General features: G+C 36.6%; 1 protein-coding gene across 4 annotated transcripts; it reads left to right on the forward strand.

The window, feature by feature from the left end:
- Window positions 1-381: 381 nt before the first annotated feature.
- NEPRO (nucleolus and neural progenitor protein) lies at window positions 382-11,367 on the forward strand. Of its 4 annotated transcripts, none has more exons than XM_071214822.1 (10): window positions 387-525; window positions 1,409-1,494; window positions 1,932-2,086; window positions 2,899-2,978; window positions 3,326-3,457; window positions 3,856-3,933; window positions 5,105-5,466; window positions 5,785-5,846; window positions 8,257-8,501; window positions 10,763-11,367. In XM_071214822.1, exons 2-10 carry the CDS (start codon window positions 1,482-1,484, stop codon window positions 11,226-11,228), a joined length of 1,593 nt encoding a protein of 530 aa, XP_071070923.1. In that variant the 5' UTR covers window positions 387-525; window positions 1,409-1,481; the 3' UTR covers window positions 11,229-11,367. The 4 variants fall into 4 exon arrangements, with proteins under 4 accessions (XP_004475636.2, XP_071070923.1, XP_004475638.2 ...); XM_004475581.5 differs by lacking the exon at window positions 387-525 and adding an exon at window positions 626-694; XM_012518435.4 differs by lacking the exon at window positions 387-525 and adding an exon at window positions 638-843.
- Window positions 11,368-13,426: the final 2,059 nt, after the last annotated feature.

Here is a 13,426-nt window from a genome sequence, read left to right on the forward strand (position 1 = left end):
TTAAAGTAAATCACTCTTTGGCAAATTCCGCATCTTGCATAAGACTCTTCATTTCATTTCTTCCTTTTCCTCTGACGTCTAGGGTAGAGTTGGGGATGCATGCACCAATTCAACTCTGGGCTTCAGTTTCCATATCTGTAAAAAGCCTTGAAGTAGTTCCATACTTGGTTAAGTCTCAGAAACCCACGAGAAGCTTATATTTTTTAAAAGGCAGATTCCTTGTGCCATTCCTAGAGATTCTGACTGAGTAGTACCGGGTTCTGGTAACCAGGACTAAACATCTGCTCAGAGCGCGCCTCAGCCTTCTGCCCAGGAGTTCTCCTGCAGCTCCTTGTCCCGCCCCTTCCGCCTCATCTCCCCTCCATTCTCTCGATTTGGTCTCGCCTAGCTCCGCCTCGCCCAGTTCCCTCGCGTCTCGCAAGATGGCTGTGGTGCTGCCGGGGCTGGAGCCGTGGAACCGCGTGAGGATCCCCAAAGCAGGGAGCCGTAGCTCAGTGACAGTACGGGACCCCGACGCGGCCCTCGGTGAGCAAGGGGTCCAGACGAGGAGAAGGCGGGGGGAAAGGGGAGGTTTGCTGAGGCGGCCGTCAGGCCGGCCAGGCGCACATGGGCCGGGGGCGGGACTTCCTGTGACCGCGGGACGCTGGGACGCGGCGCTGGGCAGGATGGGGTCTGGGGGGCTTCGGCTTCTGAGGTTGCTTAGAAGTCGTTTCTAATCTCTGGCGTTTTGTCGAATCCTTCTCTAAACCAGCCTTCAGCATTCGCTGTGTGCTTAAGACAGCACCAGTCCCACATCGAGAAAGTGGAGAAAGGCGGATGCTACCATCGTTAGGGGAAAGCGCGGTCTGGGATCCCTGTTTAATTTTCCTTCTGTTTCGCGACTTTACCGCTGCGGAGCTGGCAGAATCACCTAAGCACTCTAGACTTAAGCCGCTCTCTTTATGGGTCTCTGTTTCTTTATCCGTAAAATGGGGCTAGTCCTCTACCATTATTGGATTGTTGGGAGTATCCGAGGATACAAATTAGGAGCGAATGCTCTAAACGAAAATGTTTTACCAATGCTTGACACTATTGTTATGTTAGGAGCTTGGCGCTGAAGCCACATTGAGTTTGAATTTTGGCTCTTTGCTGGAGCTTGAGTGTATTATTTAACATTTCTGTTCCTCAGTTTTCCCCTTTTGAAATATGATACAAAGAGCACCTACCTCCTAGGGCTGTTTTGAGGAATAAAAGAGTTATTCTTAAAGAGTAAATGAATTTGCAGCACTGTCTGTCCAGGCGAATAAACACTTGTGTGATAGCTGATACTATTAACATTGCAATAATTATATTGTAATTATATTCATTATGATTCTTCCATATAACCAATACTGTTTACAGATTAATGTTCCTTCTTCCTTTATTCAAGGATTTCTGAACAAGATTCCTATTAGGCATGGGAAATTCACCAATTTATTATCCCTGTCCCTAAGGCAACCCAAATGGTAATTGAAGGTAATTGAAGTTCTTCATGTTATGCAGAAATAGGCTTTTGTGTTACTTCTGCCTAGGATGCTAGTGCTACCCTTAGAGTCAAAGAGAACACATTAACTCCATCTTCTACTTAACAGCTTTTTAGATTAAGAAACAGTTTACCTGGTTTTGCTGAGCTCTACGTTCAGCAAATAATATAGTTTCCAGGTGTCATGATAGGTTTTCTTTTCTGAATATATTACCACCTAAAAATGGTACCCAAATATAGTACCTTTGCTTGTTGAGAATATGAATTTGTCTATTCTGTATTGCTTTTATGCATAGCAAAATGGAGGATTTAAAGAAGTCCACAACATTTACCCCATGGAACTAACAGTGGAGTTGTGACTGTGAAGTATTCATACAATATACTTGATGTAGAAATACATACTAAGTCTTATTAAATGTCTCTTTTTCAGACTTTTGCATTGCAGCTGTAATTAAAGAATGCTTCCTTCTCACTCTTTCGCTGAAGAACCAAACTTTGGATGCAGAAACAGATGTGTTGTGTGCAGTCCTTTACAGCAACCACAACAGAATGGGCCACCACAAACCCCATTTGGCCCTGAAACAGGTGAGGAGAAAGCCCTCTATGTAAGATTCAGCATGTTAACCTGAGGATGGTGATCACATTGCTACTTACTATTTGGTTTTTATGGAAGTCTCAGTGAATTACTTGTGATTTATATGTTTCTTCAGCCCACAATTGCACATGGGCTTTTTTTCTTTCCATTTCATTTTCATATTTTTCCCTGAAAGCTTTTCACTAAACATTTTTTGTTAGAAGGGAAATAATGTTCAGATCAGTTCTTTCCCAGTCTTGTTTCTAGTGGATAGGTCATTTTTTATTAAAAAAAAAATTTACATTATATAATTTATAATAAATTAGAGCATCTGTGCTCAGTTCAAAGATATAGTGATTTAAACAGTATAAAGTATTGGACACCAAGAAATAATTTTCTGAGCATAATCAAAATTCTAAAACCATAAAAAAGAACAAAGTTGGTTTTTGTGGGGTATATATTGTAATCAGTAGTACCTTAGACTAAATAGGTATATAACAAGCTGTGTAAAGTAGTTTGTGTAACTTTAGAGCTAAAGAAAAAATTAGGCCTTCTGGCTCAGGTGTTCCCCCTTAGTTAGAGTAGAGCCTCCTAAGCTGGGTTCTAGATAATTTGAGAAATTTGTTTGACTGGATAAATTTCAAATGTTATCAGAAACATTTGCTTTAGGCTTTGGATTTCTTTACCCTTAAAAAAGGTACACTGTAGCTTAGTATATTTCCGTACTTTGAAAATGTGGATCTCTTTGTTTTTCTGGTCACATTAATGACCCTGAATATATATTATATATATGTATGATCTTGAGCCGCTCTTTTTCCTTCAGGTTGAACAATGTTTAAAACGTTTGAAAAATATGAATTTAGAGGGCTCAATTCAAGATCTGTCTGAGTTGTTTTCTTCCAAGTAAGTGACCCAGTTGCTTTATGATGTGGTGGTGTGATATCTGTACTTTTTTGCCTTGGTTTTTGAAAATATCCAATTAGACCTCAGATGTACAGATCCTGTTTTAATAAGAGTCACTTGGCCCGTGTGGTAATAATTTTGCCTTCATTGGTCTCTGGAAGAGACTGGCGTGACATTGAAATCTGGGGCACAATAGGTTTGAAACTTCAGTATTGACCAACTTCAGTGGGTCATTATTGACCATATAACTACCTCAAATTGAATTTAATTCAAGTTTGCACTCGAAAGCTGCTACATAAATCTTTTATATTTAAAACTAAAGTAATTTACTTACATTTTTTGTCCAGTAAAAATCAGCCTGTAACTATCCGAGAATGTGTCATCCCCAGTCAACCAGTGGTGGAGATGGTATTGATGAAGATTTTGGGAGCCTGCAAGTTGCTACTCCGCTTATTGGATTGTTGCTGCAAGACTTTTCTGTAACCTTGAATAAATTTGAATACCTTTTTCTGAATAGGGATTGTGTGAGTATATTTAATAGTATTTTTTTTTTTTAAGTTAGGCCTCTGTAGGAGTTAAAACCTGTGGGGAATGCATAAAATTTTGCTTCTTGTGTTCTTTTTCCCAGGAATTGTCTGAGAAAGCTGTTACCAGAGATTGCCTATCTATATATATAACCTCTATTATCCTAAGAGCATTAATAGCTAGAACCTGTTCATTATTTTTAAGTTTCCACCACTTAAATAGAACATATAAAGCTTTAAATTAAAACCTTCCAGAAAATTCTTTTTATCTCACATCTATTTCTTTCATAAGTATAACTTATAAAACCCAAATTGCTTTGATTTTGTTTCCTGACCTTAACTTGATTCTCCAGCTTGACCGTGAAACATCTTGGTTTGCAAGAATTCATTATTTTAAACCTTGTGATGGTTGCACTGGTGAGCAGGTTATGGTATGTACATGCCTTTGAAATCTTTTATTTCTTTTTCATTCTACCGCAGCCTGGGCTTCTCATTTGTAGTTTTCATATTTGCTTTCCAATGGGATGCTGAAAGTGTGAACAGTTCCCTTTCTTTATCTAATCAGAGTTTATTTGGGGGTAGATTGGGAAGTTGGGTGTTGATGGTTATATCAAAGGACTAGGCTTTGAATCTGAAGCCATGGAAACAACCTAACACTAAACAACTAAGCAAATGAAATCTTAAGATTATAATAGAACTGGAATAATAAAATAGTGGCAGTGATCATAAAGCAACTGGTCTGTTTATGATTTTCCTGGGTTGGCTATATCACTTGATTCTTTCTGCACCTAGTTTCTAATTTTTAATTGCAATGAGAAATAAAATTTTTTACTCTCCTTATGTGCTCTAGAATCTTTGTTTCCACTTGAACTACCCCTGCAAGTCCTGTTTTGTTGTTAACTAATATATGAAAACTAAAGAGACCTTCTCTTGCATATCTCAATAAATACTGTGAAACTGATTTAATGGATAATTGGACTCAGAATCTGTAAATAAACCTCTTTCAAACAATTAGGATGATTAGATTTGATTTGAATGTAATAAAACCTAGGGGAAAAAGTATAAAATTCTTTCTGTCTTTGGAGAGCAAAACCTTGCTCTTACCCTGGTTGTTTCAAATACTCTTTCCAACTAGCTGGCTTTTTATTCTACTTAATTAGAGGTTACAGTGTTTGCATTACTCATAATATATTAAAATGTCGAATCTTCATTAGTTCTTTTCTGTAATGAAAATAGTTTTAATTTTTTGCTAATAATAATATATGCTTATTACCAAAAAGTCAAACAATACAGAAAAATGTGGACCTGAAATTTACCTAAAATTTCACCATCCAGAGATAACCACACTTAAGATTTTGGTGTGTTTCCTTTGAGACATCTTTTTCTGTGTAGCACTTTATTTGGTTTTGAGGAACGTTTTATACTTGAAGTTTTCTGTTTGGATTGGACTAATCTGGCTGTTGGCAAATATGTTTTTTAAAAAATCTGTAGTGGCAGAGCTTGATAGGCATTTATTTTTAGAACTAAGTCTGTTATGGTTATTATATAGTCTGTAAATGTTAACTACTGGCTTACTTAATGAGTTCTTGTTTCTTTCTCCAGGGTTCTCTATAAAGATATTTTGAAAAGACTTATTTCTTTATATGGGCCATTATTTGGCTTGCTACAAGAAGTCTCCAGGATTCAGTCAATGCCTTACTTCAAAAATTTTATCTTTCCTTCTGATATTGCTGAATTTCTAGGAGAGCCTTATTTTGAGGTCATTAAGAAAAAAATGCCTACAGCTTTTGTGGCAAAAGGAATAACTAGATTGCTAAATAAGCTATTTTTAACAAAAGAGCAATCACTGAGGTCCAGTAAAGAAACCTTTCTTAGACTTACTAAAAAAGCAAAACAAATGAAGATTGAGAAACAGAATAATGTGGATCTTGGACAGCCAGTAAGGAAAAAAAAAGTCTTCCAAGGTAATTTGCTTTGTTACAGCATATATGCTGATAAAAAACTATTACGATTATAATATAATAATGCATTGTGTTGAGAGAAGTTCAGCATCTCTCTAATCCACATTGATAATCTTTAGAGAGATATAGTAGTATCTTTGTTTCCTACGTGAGCATTTAAGTTGTTTTGTTGTTGCTTCATAGTTCTTTACATGCTTGATTCCTTTTATTTTTCTTACTGTGTTTGGCATTTACATGTTCCCCTGCATTTAAGAATTTTTATTGTACATTTGAAAATAGTATGCCTAAGTTTTTGTATCTGGGATCTTTTTATCTCCACAGAAAAGTCATCAGAATTTGATGTGAGGGCTTTCTGCAAACAGCTGAAACACAAAGCTACTCAGGTTTGTCTGATTTACTTTAATACAATTTATGATGTCTGCTAATTTGTAGAGTGGATGCCACTTACCAGTGGCAGGGATTTAATCTTCTCTTTTTATCCCACCTCTAAACTTAGTGCCTTTTTAGTCTTCATATATTCCTCTGAATGAATAGAGGTACTTTGAAAGGATTTTAATGTATTCAGTAAATTTAATAGAATGCATTTTAGTAAAATTTTCTCTACAATATTAAAGTGACCCTAGGATCTGTTGTAAGTTTGTATTGTACTACAGCTTAAAAGTATGGACTTTGTAGTTAGACAAATGGTTTGTGTCTTGGCTTTGGTTGTGCTAGCTGTAAGTTATGTAAGTTTCTTGGCCTTTCCACATCTCTTATTTCCCAATATTAGTACATATCTCATAGGGTTGGGCCAATTTTAAGTGTTCAGCAGAATCTGGAGTTGGTAAGCACTTAATTGGTGCTAGTTGTTCATGTTATGATGGTGTTATTCCTCAGTGTCATAATCCTCATCTTTAGTCATGAAGTTTCTTTCTTCTGTTGGGGTTCAAGCTTTACCATGATTCCTCTTATTAGTTAGTGTCTATAGATTCTGTTTTCCTGGACCAATAACAGATGAGCGGAACACTCTTTCACTTGACAACTACTTGACTTCTATTACTGTCTTCTCAAAAATTTTTTCTCTTCTGGTTTCCTTCATGGGTCAGTTCTTCTATTCTATTTAAGAATTCTTAATTATTTCTTATAAGTCAGAGTCCTTGAACTTTCACAAGGACTCCAGCTTGCATTTATAATCTGTCTAATTCATAAGTTCCAGGGGAAGGAATAATAATAATAGCTAATACTTACAGTCCATTTACTCTTTGCTATACATTGTTTTAAACACTTTATCTGTGTTAACTCATATTCTACTTCTCCCAAAAGTCCTGTGAAGTAGGTGCTATTATTATGGTTTCCGTATTTCACATGAGGAAATGGATATAGAGAAAGGTCAAAAAACTTGCCCATGCCACATAGCAAGTAAATGGCAGGGCTAGAATTTGAATGCATGCAGTTTGGTTTCATTGTTTCTGTTCTTTACCATTATACCATCCCCCAAATAGTTTTTTCTTTTTTTAACTGTCTAAAGAACTGTGGCTCTTTGTGACTATTCAAACTCCTCTGGCCCATTTACCTGCTCCTAGGTGAGCTGCTTTTGAAGCTAGTTGGTAGGCATCCCTTTCACTCAGGACTAATCACTACCACATATTAGCAGTTAATGCTGCTATGCTTAGCTTGCTTTTAGGTCAGACTTCTTTTATTCATTGCCAAACATAAGCTATTAATAGGTCTCTACTTTTAAGTGTTTTATGTAACTTTGAAGTTCCTCTTGATGGGGAGAAATTTGGAAGAAGGTAAGCTTTTAATGATGGAAGCAGACCTAGTCGTTGGCATATTTATTTAGTCTTCCCCTCCCCCCGGCCCAGAGCGGCTTGCTTGCTGTCTGCTCTCTGTATCCATTTGCTGTGCGTTCTTCTATGTTTTTGCTAGTCTCCCTTTTTGTTGCGTCACCTTGCTGAGTCGGCTTTCAGCGGCGCTTGCGGGCAGGGTGGTGCTTGCAGGCCAGCAGCTCTCTGCAGCATATGGGTGAGCCTGCCTTCACAAGGAGGCCCCAGAACGTGAATCCAGGGCCTGCCATATGGTAGACAGGAGCCCAACTGATTAAGCCACAGCCGCTTCCCTAGCATATTTTAATTAAAAAAAAACACAGCAAAAATTGGTGAAATCTAAACTGGACTTGATATAGTAAGAAGGTGGTTCAAGTAGAATTGGAAATATTGGCTCAGCTAAGCATTTTTAGCATACATTCAGCAGTCATTTCCTGAGAGCCTACCCTGCTATATGCTTTGCAAGGTCTTACATCTTCCCTATCCACAGGCATTTTCAGTATCATTTGTGACCTCTTGTTGAAAAAGGTTACTCAGCGTATAGAAGTAAGTGGAAAAACAAGTTTTGGTTGTCCAGTGATATAGAGGGAAAGAAAGAGTCCTGTCAATGAATTTCTCCCCCAGGAAGGCTTTGATTAAACTTTAATCATTTGGAGTTTTATTCTTGTCTGTGTGTTAATTACATAATGTGTTTGTATATTTATAGTAGGCTTCTATATAAAATTGAATTTAGCTATAGATGGGACCTATTCTAGTACAGAGGAAAAAAAAACTTGTTAGGAACAGTGGAATAAAAATTAAGACTTTTAAGACAAAAGGAAAGCTCTGTAAGCTAAAAAAAAAAAAAAAAGTTTTTCTTTTTAAACTGATTATTTTTAAAATTTGAGATCCATGAGTCAGCTTTTCCTGGTTGTCATTTATTTACAAGTCATACATTTATAAGTCAGTAACACATTTAATATATTTTTCTCTCCTTTCCACATTTCAGGAAGCCAGCTATGAGTTTAAATGTTCTCAAGCCAAACATTCTTCTCAGAAAGTGACAGAAACTCCCTCTGCCAAAAATTTTGTGCAAAGATTCCAAGAGGCTGAAACTTTCATACAACTTTCTGAAGAAATCCAAATGGCGATTATATGGTGCAGGAGCAAAAAACTTAAGACTCAGGCCACTTTTCTGGGTAACAAACTTCTTAAAAGTAACCGGCTTAAACATGTGGAAGCTCAAGGTTACAGGTAGGCATATTATAAAAATTTGTTTTTTTACTTTTTCTGTTGTTTAGGGTAAACACATATACATTTAAGCCATGTTCCTTTAAAATAGGATATCCAGTAGCCCTAGGTGGGTTAAAAGTGGGATCTTTTCCAACTGTAATTTTGTTTGCTGCTTTCAGTGTGTGGACAAAGCTCTATCATTGGGAGGAAGAAAGTAAATTTGGGTTAACTGGATTTAATCATTTATACTCTCCATCTTTCCATCACTCATTCAGTACACATTAGAAGTGTCTGTGGTATGCTAAATTGGGGATACAACTGTACATAATACGGATTTAGTCCTCTCCGAGCCCGTGCTCTAGATCTGATGGCCAGTCTGCAGACAGCTTAAGTGCGAGCACAAGCAGAAGGTTCAGGTTGATTAATCATAGGAGCTAGGGTCTCCATGTATTAATTTTTTCTTTTCTTAAATTCATGCAGCTGTAAAGTTGGTTATCTCTGTAAGTATTGCATGAAGCATTATATGAAGCTAGGCACTTTAGGACTTCATATTTTTATTGAAAAAGTAATACATGCTCATGGTAACATGTTTAAACACAAACCCTCATATTGTGTGTCCTTCAAGAAATATTCTGTGCATCCACTATAATTCCTCCACTGTATGTATAAATATACAGGTCTTTATAATGATTATTGTGGAGGAATTCTATTAAAATTCTCTTTAAAATTGTAGGAAAGATACTTTTTAGGAAAAGAGATTGACATACAGTGAAGGTTTTGTTACAACTTTTGATTAAAACCATGGCAGAAGTTGTCGAATATTCCTAAGGGATGACTTGCTGAATAGGTTTTTACATTGGGGTTCCCTAAAGACCTGTAGCTATCTAAAAGGAAGCTTTTTAGGGTGGTAACTCAGCCTGAGATGGAGAAGCAATAGTTCTATTTAAGACTGGATTTAAAGTCATGGTTAGATGAGGCAGAGATGATACTTATTAAAAGTTAATGAGAAGAGTAAAATACTGGCATTTGGTTAAACCAGCTAACGATGTTCTTTAATATTGCCCTATTTTGCTGTTTCAGTAATACATTATCTTTGTAGTATACTTTGCAATTTACTTGATGTCCATAATAACTCTGTGAGGTAGGCAGTGTTGTTCCCATTTTATTGTTGAGGAAATGGAAGATTTTGCTTAAGGTGTTAAAACTGGGATCAGGAACTCAATTTATATCCTCTGATTCTTCTGTTTTCATTCTTTCTGTTTACATTTCAACTGGGAGAAACACCTACCCTCTCCCTACTTAAAAGTCACTGCTTATACCAAGACAAGAAAATGACTTGGAAACAAATACTACATAAAAGTGGGTTTCTGCAAAGTTCTGTTTATTTAAAAAAGAAAAGAGAGGAGGGAGTGTATTTGGGTAAGGAGGATAAATCCCTGCTAATCTTTTTAGATTATTTATTTATTTTATTTATTGAGGTACAGGCCAGGGATTGAACCTGGGACCTCATAAGTGGGATGCTGGCGCTCAACCACTGAGCTACATTGGCTCCCACGTGCTCATCTTTTAAAATCTAATTTTCCTAGAGGTGAGACAGTTCAAGGCATTGATGTACCTGTGGTTGCGTACCCTGTTAGAAACAAAGCACCTGAAAAAAAATCAGCTATTCGAGTTCTCAATTTCCAGACTTGAAAATGATAGGCTGACAGTGAATCACAATTAGGGTAGCCTTAAGTTGTCAGTTTGTCTATGCCAGAAGCTCTATCTTATTCTTTTCTAATCCCTTTCTTCACTTTTCTTTTTTCTTGTCTGTTTCCTACCACAACATGAAGTTCCTTATCCAGATACAGATTCATATATTCTGGCACTTTTCTCTGTTTGTGATACATGTTTTCCCCAGCTTTGTTCATGTGACATTATGAACAGATTATCAGGAATCAGGAAAAGCTCTGCCATTAAAATATGGAGGTATCTCACTATTCAGTTACCTTGGTAGGCAGTTTCCTGAGTTATTTTGGGAACATAATGGGAACACATCTGCCTACAACCTGAATCAGAGTAAAGTTATGATCTGAAAACACATATATAGATTGAAACGTCTAGTCTCTTATTTTTCACTATGATTCTGGGATTTATATATAGGCATAGCACTTGTAAATAAATTGTATTCTTTTCTGTTTAGTTGGCAGTTGATTAAACTAGAAAGGAAGACACATTAAAAGTGCTTGAGAATGTTTTTCTGTATCTTAAGCTCAGATTGTTCCTTTTTCTCTCTCTCAAAGTTTGCCAAAGAAATTAGAGTGCATCAAAACATCTGTTTGCAACTGCCTTCTTCGTGGCTCAGTTAACAAAACTTCAAAGTATCATCTGAGTCGAAGAGCACAAAATAAATTTTTGAGACAAAGGAAACCACATGGAAAGTTGCCATCAATACTTTTAAAGGAAATTCAGCAGTTCCCTCAAGAGACTCAGAAGAGTGCTACAGATACCAGTGTTAAACGAAGACTCTCAAACCTTACAGTTCATGGAACTGCTCTCTACCTTAATAAGCAGCAACTCTTGGTTAGCAGAGCTTTAAACCCTGTCATACAAACTAAGGAGAAACAAAACAATGAAAACCTTACAGGAAGCAATGAAAATGAAACTACTGTTTCACAGACAGTGACCCAAATAAACAAACATAATACATCAAGAACCATTAAGAAAACAGATGACATTGATGATATTTTTGCTTTAATGGGAGTGTAGATGTTCAAGTGAATAACAAGTTGATCCACTGTTCTACTGTTTTTTTCAAGTGGAATTCTGAGGTATGAAAGTACTGGTTGTACTCAGAGAGGAGCTGCTATAGTGCACAAGAGTTCATTTCAATAAACATTTTATAGTATTTGTGTCTTTTAATCAACAAATATTTGATTTTGACTATTTGCCAGGTATTAAAATAGAAAATCTGCCACAGCCTGCTCTTGGGAAGCAGGTAAAAGTTCCTTGACTGAGGCTGTAGGTCTCTGAAAAGCTGAATAATTTGATTTATCAGGGAGTTAAATGTGAAATAATTAGGTTTGCAAAAATCTACTCTCTGCCTTGAGTGGAATTGTGGGGGTGGGGGAATAGCAAGGAAGTACCCATGAGGTCTCTTTTGCCTTACTGGCTCCATTTTTGTTGTCTCTCATAGCATATCAAGGTTTTTAGCTTCTGATTGTTTTTCTGTCTTGCTTTTATGTTAGAATTGATCATCAAAGGTTTGCCACAAGCTATTACTAAGGCTTGGTTGCATCCATTATTTCACTGTATTTATTCATCTTATAGGGCTCTAAAGGTTTTTGTTTATTCTCTGGTGGTATTTGAGTGCCAGTGATTGATTCCTAATCTTCCTCCAGAAAGGATTTAAGGTGGCATATGGCTATACATGGAACACAACAGGATAACAAAAGTGGAAGTAGGTGAGAAAGTAAAATGAAAAATAACATCAGGTGACAAAAAGTAGATTCAGGAATGAGGCTGATGATAAATTTGTAATTTTGTGCTGATTCTATTATGTTTGTACTTTGGTCATACAACTGCTTGGAGAGACTATATTTTAATTTTTTCAGATGTGAAATTTGAGGTATCTTTCAATGTTCTAGGTTACTAGAATTAGCTTAATAAGCTTCTATTGGGTAAGTAGGTTGTATCTGTAAATTTTATGTATTTACAGAAAAAGGTCTGTTAGTATATACTACATCCTTCTTTTACTTGGCCATCCTATCTTTTTTTTTTTTTTTTTTTTTAATTTTCTTTTCTATAGCTCCTTTCTGTTTTTTCTCTGGCCTTGTCTTTTCCCTGCTTTCTGCACATTTTCCAGCTTATCAATAGCAGAGATTTTCAAACTTTAGGCAGTTTAAGAATCACCTGGTGTGTTTAAAAATGCAGATTCCTAGCCCCATTCCCAGAGATTGTTAAAGATGAGTGAGGGGATGGGATCAGAAGTTCTCATTTTTAAAACAAGAAGCCAAGATAATCAAAAGTTATTTTCTTTTGATATATATTTTTAATTTAAAAACTTATTTGTATCAATGTTACAAGTTATTCAATTAACAGCTACAATAACAATAGATCTGCTCTGTTCAGTGGTTACATCTCCTCCCTACTACCACTACCACTTTTGTTTATTCCTAAGTTTTGAGGCTTTGGGATGATGATTGCAGTATTAAGGTTTTCTAGGGAAACAGAATTGACCAGAGATATCTGTAAATAGCATGACATTTTATAAAATAGTCTCATGCAACTGTGGGGATGCAGAAATCCAAATTCTGTAGGGCAGGCTGCAGGAACTCCAATGAAGGTCCTCAGTGAGTTCTCCAGGAGACACTGGCTGTCTGAAGTAGAGATGGAAATTTTCTCTGAATGGTGAAATCACTTCTTTTAAGGCCTTCAGCTGATTGTATGTGATGTCACTCATTGCTGAAAGCAATCTCCTCTCGGTTGTAGATATAAACATCCACATATGTAATCAACTCATGATTACAGACTATGAAATGCCCTTGTATTACAGTTAGCTCGGTCCTTGCTTAACCAAACAACTGGGCACCATTACCTGGCCAGGTTGACACATTAGCCTAACCATCACATCTGATCTGACAGCTTCAGGCAGAGGAATGGAAATGTTTTGCTTGAAGATACTCCTTCTTTTTGGTTGGGACTGGTCCATCTTTTGTTGGCTATCCAGGGCAGGCCTGAAGAACTGCAGATTAGGCATTTACCACGTATCTACTGTTTCAGGGCTCAACCAGCATATGAACAGTCCAAAGGCTTTTCTTCTCTTAAAACTATATTTAACAGGTAAATGTAAAATTATAGTTTCAGATAAAAGGGATAGAAAAATCAGGATTAGGGAACTTATAAATGAGTATACCTGTATTATTTTGGGGGAATAGATTTACATATATTCCTAGATATAGGGCCCA

The sequence above is a fragment of the Dasypus novemcinctus genome, chromosome 4, assembly GCF_030445035.2.
Source record: "Dasypus novemcinctus isolate mDasNov1 chromosome 4, mDasNov1.1.hap2, whole genome shotgun sequence".
NCBI classification, from domain to species: Eukaryota; Metazoa; Chordata; class Mammalia; order Cingulata; family Dasypodidae; genus Dasypus; species Dasypus novemcinctus.